This window comes from Salvelinus fontinalis, chromosome 21 (assembly GCF_029448725.1).
Source record: "Salvelinus fontinalis isolate EN_2023a chromosome 21, ASM2944872v1, whole genome shotgun sequence".
NCBI classification, from domain to species: Eukaryota; Metazoa; Chordata; class Actinopteri; order Salmoniformes; family Salmonidae; genus Salvelinus; species Salvelinus fontinalis.
The window spans coordinates 51593403-51611808 of NC_074685.1; the positions used below are offsets into that span (position 1 = coordinate 51593403).

The window sequence follows — 18406 nt, forward strand, 5'->3', positions numbered from 1 at the left end:
TGAAAGGCCGCTCAGCAAGGAAGAAGCAACTGCTCCAAAACCTCCATAAAAAAGCCAGACTACGGTTTGTAACTGCACATGGGGACAAAGATCGTACTTTTTGGAGAAATGTCCTCTAGTCTGATGAAACAAAAAAAAAAACATGCTCAACACAGCAATACACTTCTTCACATATGACTCAATACAAACGTACATACAGTTGAAGTCGGAAGTTTACATACACTTAGGTTGGAGTCATTAAAACTCGTTTTTCAACCGCTCCACAAACTGTTGGTTTGGAGGAAAAAGGGGGAGGAGGAAAAAGGGGGAGGCTTGCAAGCCGAAGAACACCATCCCAACCGTGAAGCACAGGGGTGGTAGCATCATGTTGTGGGGGTGCTTTGCTGCAGGAGGGACTGGTGCACTTCTCAAAATAGATGGCATCATGAGGAAAGACAATTATGTGGATATATTGAAGCAACATCTCAAGACATTAGTCAGGAAGTTAAAGCTTGGTATAAATGGGTCTTCCAAATGGACAATGACCCCAAGCATACTTCCAAAGTTGTGGCAAAATGGCTTAAGACAACAAAGTCAAGGTATTGGAATGGCCATCACAAAGCCCTGACCTCAAACCTATAGAACATTTGTGGGCAGAACTGAAAAGCATGTTCGAGCAAGGAGGCCTACAAACCTGACACAGTTACACCAGCTCTGTCAGGAGGAATGGGCCAAAATTCACCCAACTTATTGTGGGAAGCTTGTGGAAGGCTACCCGAAACGTTTTACCCAAGTTAAACAATTTAATGGCAATTCTACCAAATACTAATTGAGTGTAGATTAGACTCTGACCCACTGGGAATGTGATGAAAGAAATAAAATCATTCTCTCTACTATTATTCTGACATTTCACATTTTTTAAATAAAGTGGTGATCCTAACTGACCTAAAACAGGGAATTTCTACTAGGATTAAATGTCAGGAATTGTGAAAAACTGAGTTTAAATGTATTTGGCTAAGGTGTATGTAAACTTCCGACTTCAACTGCATCACTCAAGGTGTGTAAACTTCAATCTAAAACCTCAGAGGACTAGTACCTCCCCCATCATTTTGACACATGACTCCCAATGTGAGTAATGTGTAAAAAAAAAAAAAAAAAATACTGGTTAAAAAATAAAACAAATATTTTCAAATATCAAAATCGAATTAGCATAACTACCCTTAATATCTCCATGAAGAAAAATAATTGTACCCATACGGTCATAGTAAAATAGACTTGAGACAGCCTACCCTTAGTCAAAGTCAATACCCTCTCCTTCTTCACAGTGGTCCTAAATCACAAATATGGCTAAGAACTATAAACTTCATCATAATTATCAATATTACAAATGACCTTCAAATCAGTATTACAAATGACCTTAAATTAATTATCCAAATGGCTTTCCAGTGAGGGTGATTAAACCACACAGGAAAGTCAGGACAGAGGTCAGAGGTCATACAAACCCTTCAAATAAGTGTTTCTTACTATATTAGACTAATTAATAAAAAACAGTCAAATATTTCATACATTTCATATCCCAGGGTTCCAGTAAGTTTCCAGTATATGTCCTATCAAAAGAATTCATATGTTCAATTATTAAAACTCACAAAATAATAACTTCAGAAAAATCCATGTGTGTGTGTCCATTTAAGATACCTTAGCACAAAGACAAACGGAAAACTCACTAAACCCAAATGAAAAAGAACACTCACAATAAATCAAACATAGTATTTTAAAAACACCAACAAATAGTCATAACAAATGTGTTGTGTGTGTGTGGTATTTCCAAACCTTAAGGTAAAAACAAACAAAAATGGCCTTATTTCATTTGGTAGTTTACGGTCTCAATTTCACGCACCGCTCTCCCCAAGACCATAGCCCTTTGAAACATTTCAATGAGAGAAAATGAAAATCCCCATTATCCTGGAATATTTTTTCAATTTCATTAGCATTCACTATACTAATATCATACTCAGTAACCCAAAGGTTTATGATAATGATAAGTCCTTTTTACACACATTGTTTTAAGAATTAGGGAAGAGAGCTGATGCACTTTGTCCCACATCAGCAAAATGTCCTTTGTCAATGACCAACGGATCAGGTCAACTGGATGTACCAGTTTTGAGGTCAATTCCATTTGGAATTTCTGTTTAATTCCACATTGGAGGAATGTTAATCTCTGGTGAAAAATAAATATATAAATGTAAAGTTAAATAAAGTTAAAGATCTAGTTGTGGATTTCAAGATTAGAGGAATGTAAACGACTTAAAGATCATCTGGAGTTACCATTAGGGTTTTGGTCAATTACGTTTAGAATGTCAGTTTATGCCCTGAGTTAACTTAATTGAAATTGATTCGAAAGCTGGGTACCAGTACCCCAGGAATCTCCAGAGGTAATTTCCCCTGTGGGTGACTTGTTGTGAGTGACATGACCTGTGACCCCTGACCTCTAACCTATGCGTGTAAATTGGATTTAGGGTCTGTGGGTAGAAGCAAGTGCAGTTCAACACATGTTCACCACTACACAGCTTTCTGAAAGATGAGCTCATGTCTCAGACAATAAAGAGCATTGTTGCAGGTGGCCTACCTGAAGGCCTGACAGTCAGACCTGGGTTCAAGTACTATTTGTAATCATTTCAGATACTTTAGCTGGGCTTGATTCAGCTTGCCTGGCATAATGGAACCAATAGAATAGTCACAATCGCCTCCAAGCAGGTTAGAGCAAACTTTCAAAGGATTTGAAAGATTTCGAATACTATTTGATCCGAGGTCTGCTTCCAGTATCCTTCCAGCCTTGGCTCGGACTGTGTGTTGTCATTCATCTTTTCTAAACACCACAGAATCCCTGGCCATGTTTACAGTATGGTGCCTACAACAGTATCTTATTGTCTAGTGCACTGCAGTTCACTAGCAAAATGTAACACTTTTCACTAGGGGGAATGCAACACTTATTATAATTAAAAGACCACCCTTATGGTTGGTGTGGCTGCATTCATTCATATCATTCCAAATGTGAGCGAGATAGTTCCGCAGATATTATGAGATGTATTAATTTAAAACATTAGTGGGGAATGCTCTAAGGGAATATTGTGTTTGTTTTTTATGATCATGTTTTGTCATTTAGTATTTTATTGTGTTTTATATTGATATGTGCGTTTTGTATTGTACGGGTCTCATTTGAAAAAGAGACATGGTGTCAATATGACACCCTGTTAGACAGTACATTTTCTGTTGTGATCCTCAGGTCCATCTTCATGGAGTTTGAGAAGGATGTGGAGGTGAAGGGACTCTCAGCGTATCGTTTCACCCCTCCTCGTGACGTGCTGGCCAGCAAGGAGGAGAACCCAGCCAACGAAGGCTTCTGTGTCTCCCCCAAAGAGTGCCTGGGTAGCGGAGTGCTCAAAGTCAGCGTGTGTAAAAAAGGTAGTTAGCTCCAGCTCTCTACCTCCACCTCCTCTCCACCTTTCCTCTCTCTCTGTATTTCAGATCGGTGTAGTAGGCCCTATTCCATTTAAATCAGGTGTGTTCAGGGAACAAATTGAGACACACACACACACACACACACACACACACACACACACACACACACACACACACACACACACACACACACACGCACACAATTTTATACAGCTGCACCATCGAGAGCATCCTGATCAGTTGCATCACCGCCTGGTATGGCAACTGCTTGGCATCTGACTGTAACGCGCTACAGAGGGTAGTGCGTATGGCCCAGTACATCACTGGGGCCAAGATTCCTGCAATACAGGACCTATATAATAGATGGAGCGCCAAGTCTAGGAACAAAAGGCTCCTTAACAGCTTCTACCCCCAAGCCATAAGACTGCTGAACAATTAATCAAGTGGCCACCGGACTATTACATTGACCCCGACCCCACCCTCCATTTGTTTTGTACACTGCTGCTACTCGCTGTTCATTATCTATGCATAGTCACTTCACCCCTACCTACATGTACAAAATACTTCTAACCTGTACCCCCGCACACTGACTCGGTAACGGTACCCCCTGTATACAGCCTCATTATTGTTATGTTACTGTGTTACTTTTTATTATTAGGTAAATAGTGTGTTACTTTAGTTTATTAGGTAAATATTTTCTTGACTCTTCTTGAACTGCTCTATTGGTTAAAACTTCTTAAGGATCTGCCCCTTTTTTTTAAAGGAAACACTTTAAAGTTTGTGGAAATGTGAAAGGAATGTAACAAAATATAACACATTAGATCTGGTAAAAGATAATCTAAAGAAAAAAACAATCGTTTTTTTATTTATTTTTTGTACCATCATCTTTGAAAGGCTATAATGTATTACTCAAGCCCAGGCGCAATTTAGATTTTGACCACTAGATAGCAGCAGTGTATGTGCAACATTTTAGACTGATCCAATAAATCATTGCATTTATGTAAAAAAAAAAAATGCCATGACTGCCCAAATGTGCCTAATTGGTTTATTAATAACTTTTGAAGTTCAAAATTGTGCACTCTCCTCAAACAATAGCATGGTATTAGTTCACTGTAATATCTACCGTAAATTGCACAGTGCAGCTAGATTAACAAGAACTTAAGTTTTCTGCCAATATCAGATATGTCTATGTCCTGGGAAATGTTCTTGTTACTTACCACCTCATGCTAATGGCATTAGCCTACGTTAGCTCAACCGTCCCATGGGGGACCCACTGATCCTGAAGAAGTTTTAAGGGCTTGTAGGTAAGCATTTCATGGTAAGGTCTACACTTGTTGTATTCGTTGCATGTGACAAATACAGTTAGATTTGATTTGTTTCAGCTCCACTGTTTCTAACCCCCCAGAACCACAGGTCAGGCCGGGAAGGACTGAAAGTGGCCTTTTGGGGAAAGAGCAGTCAGTGCTCTTAATAGGAAATAGGGTGCCATTTGAGACACAACCTTCGTCTCCATTGTTGTGCTTGCCCCGCAAGTGTCTCTCTGTGATTTATCACCAGTCGTTTACTGTAACGCATTAGTGGGTTGCCAAGCCAAAGTTGCCAAGGTTGCCATACCAAATGAAACTAACACACTCACTCACTCGTCCATGTTTAGAAGAGCAAACACATTGATTGATTTGTGAGTGGATCCAGGTCGTTTACCATCAGGCCTGGGTTCAAATGCTATTTGTCAAATCATTTTAAATACTTTATCTAGGCTTGATTGAGCTTCCCTGACCCAATGGGACCAATAGAATATTTGCAAAAGTCCAAACCCCGCCCATCTGGCACTCTAACCCTAACCCCTCCTTATATTTAGTTAATATCCTGATCACCAGGCCAAGACATGGGAAGTGAGGGAGGCGTAGCTACAGTTGAAGTCGGAAGTTTACATACACTTAGATTGGAGTCATTAACTCATTTTTTCAACCGCTCCACAAATTTCTTGTTAACAAACTATAGTTTTGGCAAGTGGTTAGGACATCTACTTTGTGCATGACACAAGTAATTTTTCCAACAATTGTTTACAGACAGATGATTTCACTTATAATTCACTGTATCACAATTCCAGTGGGTCAGAAGTTTACACACACTAAGTTGACTGTGTCTTTAACCTGTACTGCTCTGGCGTTCCGCCAGCGGAACTCCTCCCACATTCCACTGAAAAGGCAGAGCGCGAAATTCAAAATATATTTTTTAGAAATATTTAACTTTCACACATTAACAAGTCCAATACAGCAAATGAAAGGTACACATCTTGTGAATCCAGCCAACATGTCCGATTTTTAAAATGTTTTACAGCGAAAACAGCACGTATATTTATGTTAGCTCACCACCAAATACAAAAAAGGACAGACATTTTTCACAGCACAGGTAGCATGCACAAAGCCAACCTAACTAACCAAGAACCAACCAAACTAACCAACAAACAACTTCATCAGATGACAGTCTTATAACATGTTATTCAATAAATCTATGTTTTGTTCAAAAAATGTGCATATTTCAGATATAAATCATAGTTTACATTGCAGCTACAATCAGAAATTGCACCGAAAGCAGACAGAATAATTACAGACACCAACGTCAAGAACAATCGTTGTTTGGATTTAGAACGGCCTCTTTCCTTCTCGATTTAGCAAGCACACTAGCCAAGTGGCACGAATCTCTCCATGTCAACAAACGGAAGAGAACGGAACACGGCAAAACTCCCGAAAAAATTTCAATAATCTGATTAAACTATATTGAAAAAACATACTTTACGATGATATGGTCACATGTATCAAATAAAATCAAAGCCGGAGATATTAGTCGTACATAACGGCAGCTTATCAGAAGGCAAATCCAGGTTCCTTCTCGCGCCTTCCTGAAAACAGGAAATGGGTGACACGTCATTCCAAGAGCTGTTATTCCACTTCAGACCAAGATAAACACCCCATTTCTTCTCTCACCGCCTCTTGACATCCAGGGGAAGGTGTATGACGTGCATGTATACTAATACGTATCATGCCCATTTATAGGCAGGACCTAAAAGAGAGCATAGTTTTCAGACTTTCCACTTCCTGGTCAGGAAGTTTGTGCCAAATGAGTTCTGTTTTACTCACAGATATAATTCAAACGGTTTTAGAAACTAGAGAGTGTTTTCTATCCAATAGTAATAATAATATGCATATTGTACGAGCAAGAATTGAGTATGAGGCCGTTTAAATTGGGCACGTTTTTCCCCCAAAGTGACAACAGCGCCCTCTGTCCTCAACAGGTTTTAAACCGCTTGAAAAATTCCAGAAAATTACGTTATGGCTTTGGAAGCTGCTGATAGGCTAATTGACAGTCAATTGGAGGTGTACCTGTGGATGCATTTCAAGGCCTACCTTCAAACTCAATGCCTCTTTGCTTGACATCATGGCAAAATCAAAAGAAATCAGCCAAGACCTCAGAAAAGAAATTGGAAACCTCCACAAGTCTGGTTCATCCTTGGGAGCAATTTCCAAATGCCTGAAGGTACCACGTTCATCTGTACAAACATTAGTACGCAAGTATAAACACCATTGAACCACGCAGCTGTCATATCGCTCAGGAAGGAGATGCGTTCTGTCTCCTAGAGATTAACCTCTTGGAACTATAGGGGGTGCTGTTCCGCATTAGCATATTTGTGTCTCCAAATTAAACTGCCTCGTGCTAAATTCTTGATCGTACAATATGCATATTATTGTTATTATTGGATAGAAAACACCTTCTAGTTTCTATAGAAGTTGAAATTTTGTCTCTGAGTTGTACAGAACAATTTCTACAGCACTTTTCATGACAGGGTTCAGATTTCAAATTTTTTTACCTCTGATCTGGGGTCTGTTTTTAAGGCGACAGTGAATGCTATGAAGAAACCGACACTGCCTACGTCTTCCTCTGGGTGTCTGTACGTCATCACGCTTTCAATGGAATCGATGGGATTTTCACAGCCATTATAAAAGACCAAAATGTATAGAGACCGCCCTTTCTCGTCGTGCGCCTGAAGCGTGAAGGACATCGGACCTGCCTCGTTCCAAATCGTTTTCTAACCAGCAATATTTCTCCGGTCATGTTTTTACTCGTTCTAGGTGTTAAAAACATCATAATGTAGTTAATTTGAACCGTTTTATAGCAATTTATATCCGTTTAGTGCGATTTTGAGGAATTTATTTGTTGTGCACTCTGAAACTTTGGACACGTTTTGGGGTGTCGGTCGTTGGTGGTGGACATTTCGAAGGACAGAGGACATCTATCGACCAAAAGACGTTTATAACATAGAAAGGATACATTGCCCAAGAATCTGATGGAAGAACAGCTCAAAGTAAGCAATATTTAATATGATAAATCGTGTTTCTGTCGAAATATTTTAAACGCATATTTCGCCATTTTGTTTGGTATAGCTTCACTTGGCGAACCCTGTATTGAAAAGTAAGGATAATTTTAAAAATGTAAATCAGCGGTTGCATTAAGAACTAATTTGTCTTTCGATTCCTGTAAACCCTGTATTTTTTAGTCAAGTATATGATTAGCTATTAATTAAACTAGATCACTCTGAAAGATGGCGACCGACATTTTCAGGCTTGTTTTGCTACTATTTTCATTGTGTAACCACGGTTTTGTATGGCTAAATATGCACCTTTTCGAACAAACTGTATATGTATATTGTAAAATGATGTTACAGGAGTGTCATCGGAAGAATTCTGAGAAGGTTAGTGAAAAAATTAATATCTTTTGGCGATGTTGACTTTTATCGCTCACTTTGGCTAGAATCAATGCTGGGCTGCTATGTGCTATGTGCTATGCTAATATAACGATTTATTGTGTTTTCGCTGTAAGACACTTAGAAAATCTGAAATATTGTCTGTATTCACAGGATCTGTGTCTTTCGATTAGTGTATGCTGTGTATTTTTACGAAATGTTTGATGATTAGTAGTTAGGTAAACACGTTGCTCTAAGTAGTTTTTCTAGTCCATTTGTGACGGTGGGTGCAATTGTAAACTATGCCATCTACCTGAAATATGCACTTTTTTCTAACAAAACCTATCCCATACCATAAATATGTTATCAGACTGTCATCTAATGAGTTTTTTTGTTGGTTAGGGGCTATAAATATCTTAGTTTAGCCGAATTGGTGATGGCTACTGGTGTTGGTGGACAAATAAAAGATGGTGGATTATGCTAATGTGTTTTTAGGTAATAGATGTACATCTTTACATATTGTGTCTTCCCTGTAAAACATTTTAAAAATCGGAAATGGTGGCTTTATTCACAAGATCTGTATCTTTCATCTGGTGTCTTGGACTTGTGATTTAATGATATTTAGATGCTACTATCTACTTGTGAAGCTATGCTAGCTATGCTAAACAGTGTGTGGGGGGTGGGGGGTGCTCCCGGATCCGGGTTTCTGAGGCAGTAGAAGTTAACGTACTTTGGTGCTAAAAGTGCAAATCAATCCCAGAACAACAACAAAGGACCTTGTGAAGATGCTGGAGGAAACAGGTACAAAAGTATCTTTATCCACAGTAAAACGAGTCCTATATCGACATAACCTGAAAGGCCGCTCAGCAAAGAAGAAGCAACTGCTCCAAAACCGCCATAAACCGCCACATTTTGCAACTGCACATGGGGACAAAGATCATACTTTTTGAAGAAATGAACTGAAAAATGAAAAAATGAACTGTTTGGCCATAATGACCATCGTTATGTTTGGAGGAATTAGGGTGCGGCTTGCAAGCCGAAGAACACCATACAAACAGTGAAGCACGGGGGTGGCAGTTTTCATGTTGTGGGGGTTCTTTGCTGCAGGAGGGACTGGTGCACTTCACAAAATAGATGGCATCATGAGGTTGGAAAATTATGTGGATATTTTGAAGCAACATCTCAAGATATGAGTCAGGAAGTTAAATCTTGGTCGCAATTGGTTCTTCCAAATGGACAATGACCCCAAGCATACTTCCAAAGTTTTGGCAAAGTGGCTTAAGGACCACAAGGTGAAGGTATTTGAGAGGCCATCACAAAGCCCTGACCTCAATCCTATAGAACATTTGTGGGCAGAACTGAAAAGGGTGTGCAAGCAAGGAGGCCTACAAATCTAACTCAGTTACACCAGCTCTGTCAGGAGGAATTGGCCAAAAACTTATTGTGGGAAGCTTGTGGAAGGCTACCCGAAATGTTTGACTCAAGTTAAACTATTTAAAGGCAATGCTACCAAATACTAATTGAGTGTATGTACATTTCTGATCCACTGGGAATGTGATGAAAGAAATAAAAGCTGAAAACAATCATTCTCTCTACTATTATTCTGACATTTCACATTCTTAAAATAAAGTGGTGATCCTAACTGACCTAAGACAGGGACTTTTTACTAGGATTAAATGTCAGGAATTGTGAAAAACTGAGTTTAAATGTATTTGGCTATGTTGTATGTAAACTCCCGACTTCAATTGTATATGCTCCAAAATTACACCCTGGGCTGTGGTCAGGGTGTCAAAAGGGTGCCATTTGGGACAAAGCTCTTGTGTTATAAAGTATTTTGCGTTGCCATGCTAATGCCCACTCTCTCAGGTGACAGTGGCTAGCATTTTAGTCACACCACCACTCACTCAAACTCAAATAAAATAAAATGTTTAAAGTGCATTTAGAATTGCAACACACTTTGCATTAAAGCAATAATAGAAGAACATAGAAAAGAGGTGTGTTTTTAAAAGTGATTTAAAAACCTCAATGGTGTTTGCCCCTCTTACCTGACAGGGCAAGCTGTTCCACAACTGATGTGTTTTAATAGAGAATGCTCCGCCCCCCCGCCTTGGTTCTGCATCTAGGAACCGGGAGCAGAGCACCCTCACTGGATTGTAAGGAGCAAGCATGTCTGTCAGATAAGAAGGGGCATGCAGTGCCTTAAAAGTTAGGATTAAGATCTTAAAATCGAAAATCAGACTGATGCTTTACAGACAGTCAGTGTAGTGCAGATAAAACTGGAGTGATGTGCTAGTGTTGGTTATAATCTGAGCTGCAGTGTTCCGTACAAGTTGTAAGCTTCTAATATTAGAATTTGAGCAGCTGGAGAGGAGGGCATTATATTAGCCTAGAATAGATTAAACAAATGCATGGACTTTTTGGCATCTGGCTGGAAGATGAATTCTAGAAATGTTCCTGAGATTGAAGTATATTGTTTTGGACATGCTTTTTATGTGGTTGTCAAAAGTTAGGCCGGGGTCAAAGGTAACACCAAGGTTTTTAACAACCATGTTTGGTGTAATGAAGCAACCATCAATGTTGAGAGTGAGATCTGACACTTCGTAAGTTTCTTGTGGCCAAGAAGCATCATTTCCGTATATCAAAGTTTAAAAGCAAGAAGTTGGTTGTCATCCAGTGTTTACATCTGGTGATACAAGTCTCAAGGTAGGCTGACTTTAAAGTATTGTCTGGTTTAAAAGATCAATACAATTGGGTATAATCAGCGTAGAAATGTTGTTGTGCTTATGAATGACATTACCAAGGGGAAGCAAGTTCAAGGAAAATGAAAGAGGTCCAAGCACAGAACCTTGGGGAACGCCACATTCAACCTTCAGATTAATGATTGTGCATCTGAACAAATTGATACCGCTCAGAAAGGTATGATTTGAACCAATTGGGAACCTGTTCCTAGACCAACCAAGTCTTCTAGCCTCTTAGTGAGAATAGCATGATCAATCGTATCGAAGGCAGCACTTAAATCTAAAAGAACAAGAATAGAGACGTGACCAAGGTCAACGACAGAAGTATGTAATTTACTACCTTGACAAGTGCAGACCCAGTCCTGTAAAATGGTCTACAACCGGAATGGTATGTTTCAAAGATACTGTGTGAATGAAAAAAATATGTCAGCAGCTGGGCTCCGGCTTTCTCTAGTATCTAAGAAAGGAAATGGAGATTTGAGATTGCCCTATTGTTTTTTAGTTTTTAGGCCTATAATATTGTTTTTTAAGAGGTCTAATTACAGCCTATTTAAGAGATTTAGGGACTATTCCTGTTTGGAAAGATGTGTTTACAATTATTAGTGGGAGAAGTTCTTTGACTAGCTTCGTGGGAATAGGGTCAAGTTGGCAGGTGGAAGGCTTGGAACGCATAGTAAGTTCAACCAAGTCAGGGGTGTTTAACAATCCAGAATAGCTGTGATCTCCTCATACTCCTGTGGGGTTTGTGGCATATCAGATGACTTCATTGAGATTTTAGCTCTAATTGTAGTAATTTTCTCATTTAAAAAAATCATAAAATCTCTTACAGGTGAGGCTAGAAAATGCTCAGGCAGGCTGCTTCTATGTGAGACTGGCTACAGTGCTGAAGAGAAATCTAATAATTTTGTTATCATCTATTAATTTAGGAGTAGGACGCATGCGCAGATCCTAGGGCTTGCTTGTAATCAGTGATGCTGTCTGTCTTGCCATGCCAGCCAGCATACTTCAAGCTTGGAGGAATGCTATTGTGGTATTAAATCTATAATTTCTGGGAGGAATTTATAAGGCGGCTAAAATAAAATCCAGGTTCAGATCTAGGGCGGACTATCAATTGAATTTCAAAAGTTCTAAGTACATGGTCTGAGAGTACAGGATTTTGAGGAGAGACTGATATATTTAAAATATCAATACCATAGGATAGGGCTAGATCTAGCATATGGCTATGGCAGCGGGTGGGCACAATACATTCTGAGCAAAGACAAAATACTCTATAAGAGGGAAAAACGCTATTCCCAGGGCATCACTGTTATTGTTCACATGTACATTAAAATTACCTATAATTACTATTTTGTCATATAGGATTACAAGGCTTGATAAGAATTGGGCAAATTCTGGCAAAAACATAGTATAAGGACCAGGTGGTCTGTAAAATTCAAGTAGTATTTTGCCTTAAGCATGGCATAGTTCAGAGTACCACAAAGGAGAAAAAGTCAGTAGCAGCAATAGGTTTTAAACAGAGTCTGGGCTCTTGTATGATGGCTAGCCCACCACCTCTTCCTGATTCACTAGATTTGCCATTGGAGATGCCTCATTTAGAGCCACATACTCATCAGGTCTCAGTTAAACTCATAATATCCATCTTTTTTAAATAACCTTTATTTAACTAGGCAAGTCAGTTAAGAACAAACTCTTTTTTACAAAGACGTCCTACACCAGCCAAACCCGGACGACGCTGGGCCAACAGGTTGGATGGAATGAATCAAATCGTATTTGTCACATGCGCCGAATACAACAGGTGTAGTAGACCTTACCATGAAATGCTTACTTACAACAATGCAGTTTAAAAAAATAAGAGTTAAGATATTATTTACAAAATCGACTAAAGTAAAACAATTTTTATAGTAACAATAAAATAACAATAATGAGGCTATATACAGAGGGCACCGGTACCGAGTCAATGTGCGGGGGTACAAGTTAGTCGAGGTAACTGAGGTAATAAGTACATGTACTGTAGGTAGGGGTAAAGTGACTCAGCATTGATAATAAGCAGCGAGTTGCAGCAGTTTAAAAAAAAGGGGTGGTTATGCAAATAGTCCAGTTTGTCACGCCCTGACCATAGAGAGGTTTTTATTCTCTATTTTGGTTAGGCCAGGGTGTGACTAGGGTGGGCATTCTAGTTTCTTATTTCTATGTTTTCTGTTTCTATGTTTTGGCCGGTGTCACGCCCTGGCCTTAGTATTCTTTGTTTTCTTTATTATTTTAGTTAGGTCAGGGTGTGACATGGGGAATGTATGTGTTTTTGTATTGTCTAGGGGTTTTGTAGGGTAAATGGGTCAGTGTCTTGTCTAGGTGTTTGTATGTCTATGGCTGCCTAGATTGGTTCTCAATTAGAGGCAGCTGTGGTTCATTGTCTCTAGTTGAGAGACATATTTAAGGCAGTCATAGGCATTGGGGTTTTGTGGGTAATTGTCTATGTTGTACGTTTGTAGCTTGTGTGTGCACTTACGTTTATAGCTTCACGATCGTTTGTTGTTTTGTTTCGTTTTTGTTATAGTGTTCGTTGCGTGTTTTTCCCTTCTCTAAATAAAAGAGAATGTATTTTGCACACGCTGCGCCATGGTCCTCTCTCTCACCCATAGACGATCGTGACAGCCGGGTATGGTTCTCAATCAGGGACAGCTGTCTATCGTTGTCTCTGATTGGGAATCATACTTAGGCAGCCTGTTTTTCCACCTTAGTTGTGGGTAGTTTGACTTTGTTAGTGGCCTGTATAGCCCTAGTAAGCTTCACGTTCATTTTTGTTGTTTCTTGTTTTTGTTGGCAACATATATAAAATAAAAATAAATGTACGCTCACCACGCTGCACCTTGGTCCGGTCATTTCCCTGACGACGTTCGTGACAGAACTACCCACCACAAACGGACCAAGCAGCATGGTAAGGAGGACTGGACATGGGAGGACATCCTGAATGGGAAAGGATCCTGGACGTGGGGAGAGATCCTGGCGGGAAAGGATCGCCTGCCGTGGGAGCAGGTGGAAGCAGCGAGGAAGGCGGAGGCAGCGAGTAAAAGGGCCCAGGATTACACAGGGTCACGCCTGGCACAAAAGACCGGGAGGCCACTCCAAAAAATGTTTGGGGTGGACACTGGGAGATTGGCTGAGTCAGGTTGGAGACCTGAGCCAACTCCTCGTGCTTACCGTAGGGGAGCGTGGTACTGGTCAGGCACCGTGTTATGCGGTGGAGCAGCCCGGTGCGCTACATTCCAACTCCCCGCATTGGCCGGGCTAGAGTGGGCATCCAGCCAGGACGGGTGGTGCCGGCTCTACGCTCGAGATCTCCAGTGCGCCTCCACGGCCCAGTGTATCCGGTGCCTGCTCCAAGAACCAGGCCTCCAGTATGTCTCCCCGGCCTGGTGAGTCCTGTGCCTACTCCCAGAACCAGAACTCCTGTATGTCTCCCCAGCCTGGTGAGTCCTGTGCCTGCTCCCAGAACCAGGTCTCCTGTATGTCTCCCCAGCCTAGTAAGCCCTGTGGCAGCTCCACGCACCAGGCTGCCCATACGTCTCCTCACCCCAGTGATGATCCATGGCACGAAGCCTCCAGTGATGATCCATGGCACGAAGCCTCCAGTGATGATCCATGGCAAGAAGCCTCCAGTGATGATCCATGGCACGAAGCCTCCAGTGATGATCCATGACGCGAAGCCTCCAGTGAGGATCCATGGCACGAAGCCTCCAGTGATGATCCATGGCACGAAGCCTCCAGTGATGATCCATGGCACGAAGCCTCCAGTGGTGATCCAGGGCACGAAGCCTCCAGTGATGATCCATGGCGCGAAGCCTCCAGTGAGGATCCATGGCACGAAGCCTCCGGTGATGATTCATGGCACAAAGCCTCCAGTGATGGTCCATGGCCCGGAGCCTGCAATGAGGATCCATGGCACAAAGCCTCCAGTATTGATCCGCGGTCCGGAGCCGGCAGCGACGGTCTCCAGTCCGGAGCCTCCAGCGACGGTCTCCAGTCCGGAGCCTCCGGCGACGGTGCGCAGTCCGGACCCTCCGGCGACGGTCCCCAGTCCGGAGCCGCCGGCGAGGGTCCCCAGTCCGGAGCCGCCGGCGAGGGTCCCCAGTCCGGAGCCGCCGGCGAGGGTCCCCAGTCCGGAGCCGCCGGCGAGGGTCCCCAGTCTGGGGCCTGCAGCGAGGGTCCCCAGTCCGGGACCTGTAGCGAGGGTCCCCAGTCCAGGACCTGTAGCGAGGGTCCCCAGTCCGGGGCGTGCAGCGAGGGTCCCCAGTCCAGAGGCGCCACCAAAGTGGGGGAAGCCAGAGGTGGAGCGGGGTCTGCGTCCCGCACCGGAGCCGCCACCGAAGTAGATGCCCACCCGGACCCTCCCCTATAGAGTCGGGTTTTGCGGCCGGAGTCCGCACCTTTTGGGGGGGTACTGTCACGCCTTGGCCATGGAGAGGTTTTTATTCTCTATTTTGGTTAGGCCAGGGTGTGACTAGGGTGGGCATTCTAGTTTCTTTATTTCTATGTTTTCTGTTTCTATGTTTTGGCTGGGTATGGTTCTCAAATAGGGACAGCTGTCTATCGTTGTCTCTGATTGGGAATCATACTTAGGCATACTTAGGCAACTTTTTCTCAATAGGGGGTGCTGTTGGCACTTTGTAATAATTTCGTTCCCAAATTAAACTGCCTCGTACTCAATTCTTGCTCGTACAATATGCATATTATTATTACTATTGGATAGAAAACACTCTCTAGTTTCTAAAACCGTTTGAATTATATCTGTGAGTAAAACAGAACTGGAGTTAGAGCAATTTTCCTATGAGGATGTGAGAATGCTGAATTCTGCTGGCTGTTCTGAGGTCGGTTTATTAATTTGCCTGTCTTCTATTGGTTGAGATGCACTGCATACGCCTTCCCCTGGATGTCAGCGAATAGTGAGAATTGAAATGGAGTTGCTGGGCAGATCCGAGAGCTTATAAATGGGCTGGCAACGTGGGGTTCCCCCTTTCCTCTCCTCGCCCTGACGCAAAAAGGACCTCTTGGTGTCGTTCTAGAAAGCTCCCGTTATAGCCCTTAGATATATCAGGCTCTGTTTTTATTCGATATAGGTGTTAAAGACATCATAATGTTGTTATTTTAAACCGAGTTATATCAGTTTATATCAGCATATTGCGATTTTCGGATATTTATTAGTGCTGCGTTTTAGTGAGTTGGACACGTCTTTGCCACATGGCTAATGTTTACTGCTAATTCCAACGTTGAAGACGACAATCTACAACCGAGCAACGATTCTTTTGGAAAAAGGACAACTTGCCCAAGATTCTGATGGGAGCTCATCAAATAGTAAGAACTATATATGATGTTAATTCGTTGTTCTGTTGAAAAATGTTAAACTCATATTCCGCCATAAATCTCGGTGCGGTCTCGTTTTAACGCACGCTGTATGTCGTAGTAACGTTAATTTTAAAAATCTAACACAGCGATTGCATTAAGAACTAATGTATCTTTCATTTGCTGTCCAACCTGTATTTTTTAGTCAAGTTTAGGATTAGTTACTGATTAGATTAGGTGCCTCTCCCAAGATTTCTCCCGACATATTGTTGGCAGTTTGGCTACTTTTCTCATTGTATAACCACGATTTGTGCCGCTAAATATGCACATTTTCGAACAAACTCTATATGTATTGTGTAATATGATGTTATAGGACTGTCATCTGAAGAAGTTTGAGAAGGTTAGTGAAAAAATTCATATCTTTTGCTGGTTTATTCGTTATCGCTATTGTTGGCCTGAATCAATGCTGTTGTGTGGTTGGCTATTGTAGTAAGCTAATATAATGCTATATTGTGTTTTCGCTGTAAAACACTTAAAAAATCTGAAATATTGGCTGGATTCACAAGATCTTTGTCTTTCATTTGCTGTACGCTGTGTATTTTTCAGAAATGTTTTATGATGAGTATTTAGGTAATACACGATGGTCTCTGTAGTTATTCTAGTTGCTTTGGTGAGAGTTGTGATGGTGGCTGCAATGGTAAACTATGATTTATACCTGAAATATGCAAATTTTTCTAACAAAACATATGCTATACAATAAATATGTTATCAGACTGTCATCTGATTAAGTTGTTTCTTGGTTAGTGGCTATTTATATCTTTATTTGGTCGAAATTGTGATAGCTACCTATGCAGGAAGAAAATGGTGGGGAAAAAAGTTGTGTCTTTTGCTATCGTGGTTAGCTAATAGATTTACATATTGTGTCTTCCCTGTAAAACATTTTAAAAATCAGAAATGATGGCTGGATTCACAAGATGTGTATCTTTCATCTGGTGTCTTGGACTTGTGATTTAATGATATTTAGATGCTAGTATTTACTTGTGACGCTATGCTAGGCTATGCTAGTCAGCTTTTTTACTGATGGGGGTGCTCCCGGATCCGGGATTGTGATGAAGTAGAAGTTAAAATAAAAATAAATGTACGCTCACAACGCTGCACCTTGGTCCGGTCATTTCCCTGACGTTCGTGACACATTTAGCAATTTGATTAATTGTTCAGCATTCTTTATGGCTTGGGGGTAGAAGCTGTTAAGGAGCCTTTTGGACCTAGAGTTAGTCCTTGACAATTTTTGTCTTTGACAATTTTTGGGGCCTTCCTCTGACCCTGCCTCGTATATAGCTCCTGGATGGCAGGAAGCTTGGTCCCAGTGATGTACTGGGCCATATACACTACCCTCTGCAGCGGGTAGTGTATACGGCCCTGGTCATGAGAAGATCCGGAAGCTCATAGCTAGATGGTCAGTGGAGGCGGTGGTCGGAGGTGGTGGTCAGGTCAGCACGTGCAAGGGCAAGCAGGTAGGCAGGCAGCTCGATGTCATCAGGGTGTATCCGACGTCTGCGGATTCTTTATTGGGACTCTATGATGAAGTTTGAGCTCTCCACAGAATACAGCCCACTCCTTACTTCAGAAGTATCCTCCTGAACAATGAAAAAGCTGTCCCAATGCCAACTCTGCATGCATATCCTCGTCTGGGATCACCGTTGGTGAAAAACAACCCAACGTCAGTAGGTGTAATTCTAATGAAATCACACACTGGCTAACAAGCATTAGCTAGCTTGTTGACAACACTGATTTTCATACATTTATGGACAGGAATCGAATTCATGATATCAAGACTAGATCTGCACTCCTTTAGCTAATGAGAAATAAAAAGTTTACATGAAAATGATTAAAAATGCACAGAATTTACATGAGTTCTCTGCCTAGGCTGCCACTAGGCGCCATGGCAACTATAGAACCTATAGAATGACTAGCCATGCTCTGAAGGGAAAGGGACAGATCCTATCACAACAGTATTTCAAGGACAAAGCCTCCTTCATTGAAATTATGTTTATTCAATCATTATGTGCCCAGTGGGAGGTCTCTTCTCAGTAAGCTGGGAAGTTAGAGGCCAACTACTGTTTTGTCTTAACCCTTTTGTTGTTTTGTTGTT

The 18406-nt window shown here is 41.4% G+C and overlaps 1 protein-coding gene across 1 annotated transcript in view; it reads left to right on the top strand.

The window, feature by feature from the left end:
* Positions 1 to 18406, top strand: part of LOC129819095 (lysosome membrane protein 2-like) — a 66316-nt gene that overhangs the window by 42251 nt on the left and 5659 nt on the right. The window contains exon 7 of the mRNA XM_055875655.1: positions 3263 to 3441. Coding sequence (XP_055731630.1) covers positions 3263 to 3441 — 179 coding nt within the window. The remainder of the gene's footprint in view (positions 1 to 3262; positions 3442 to 18406) is intronic.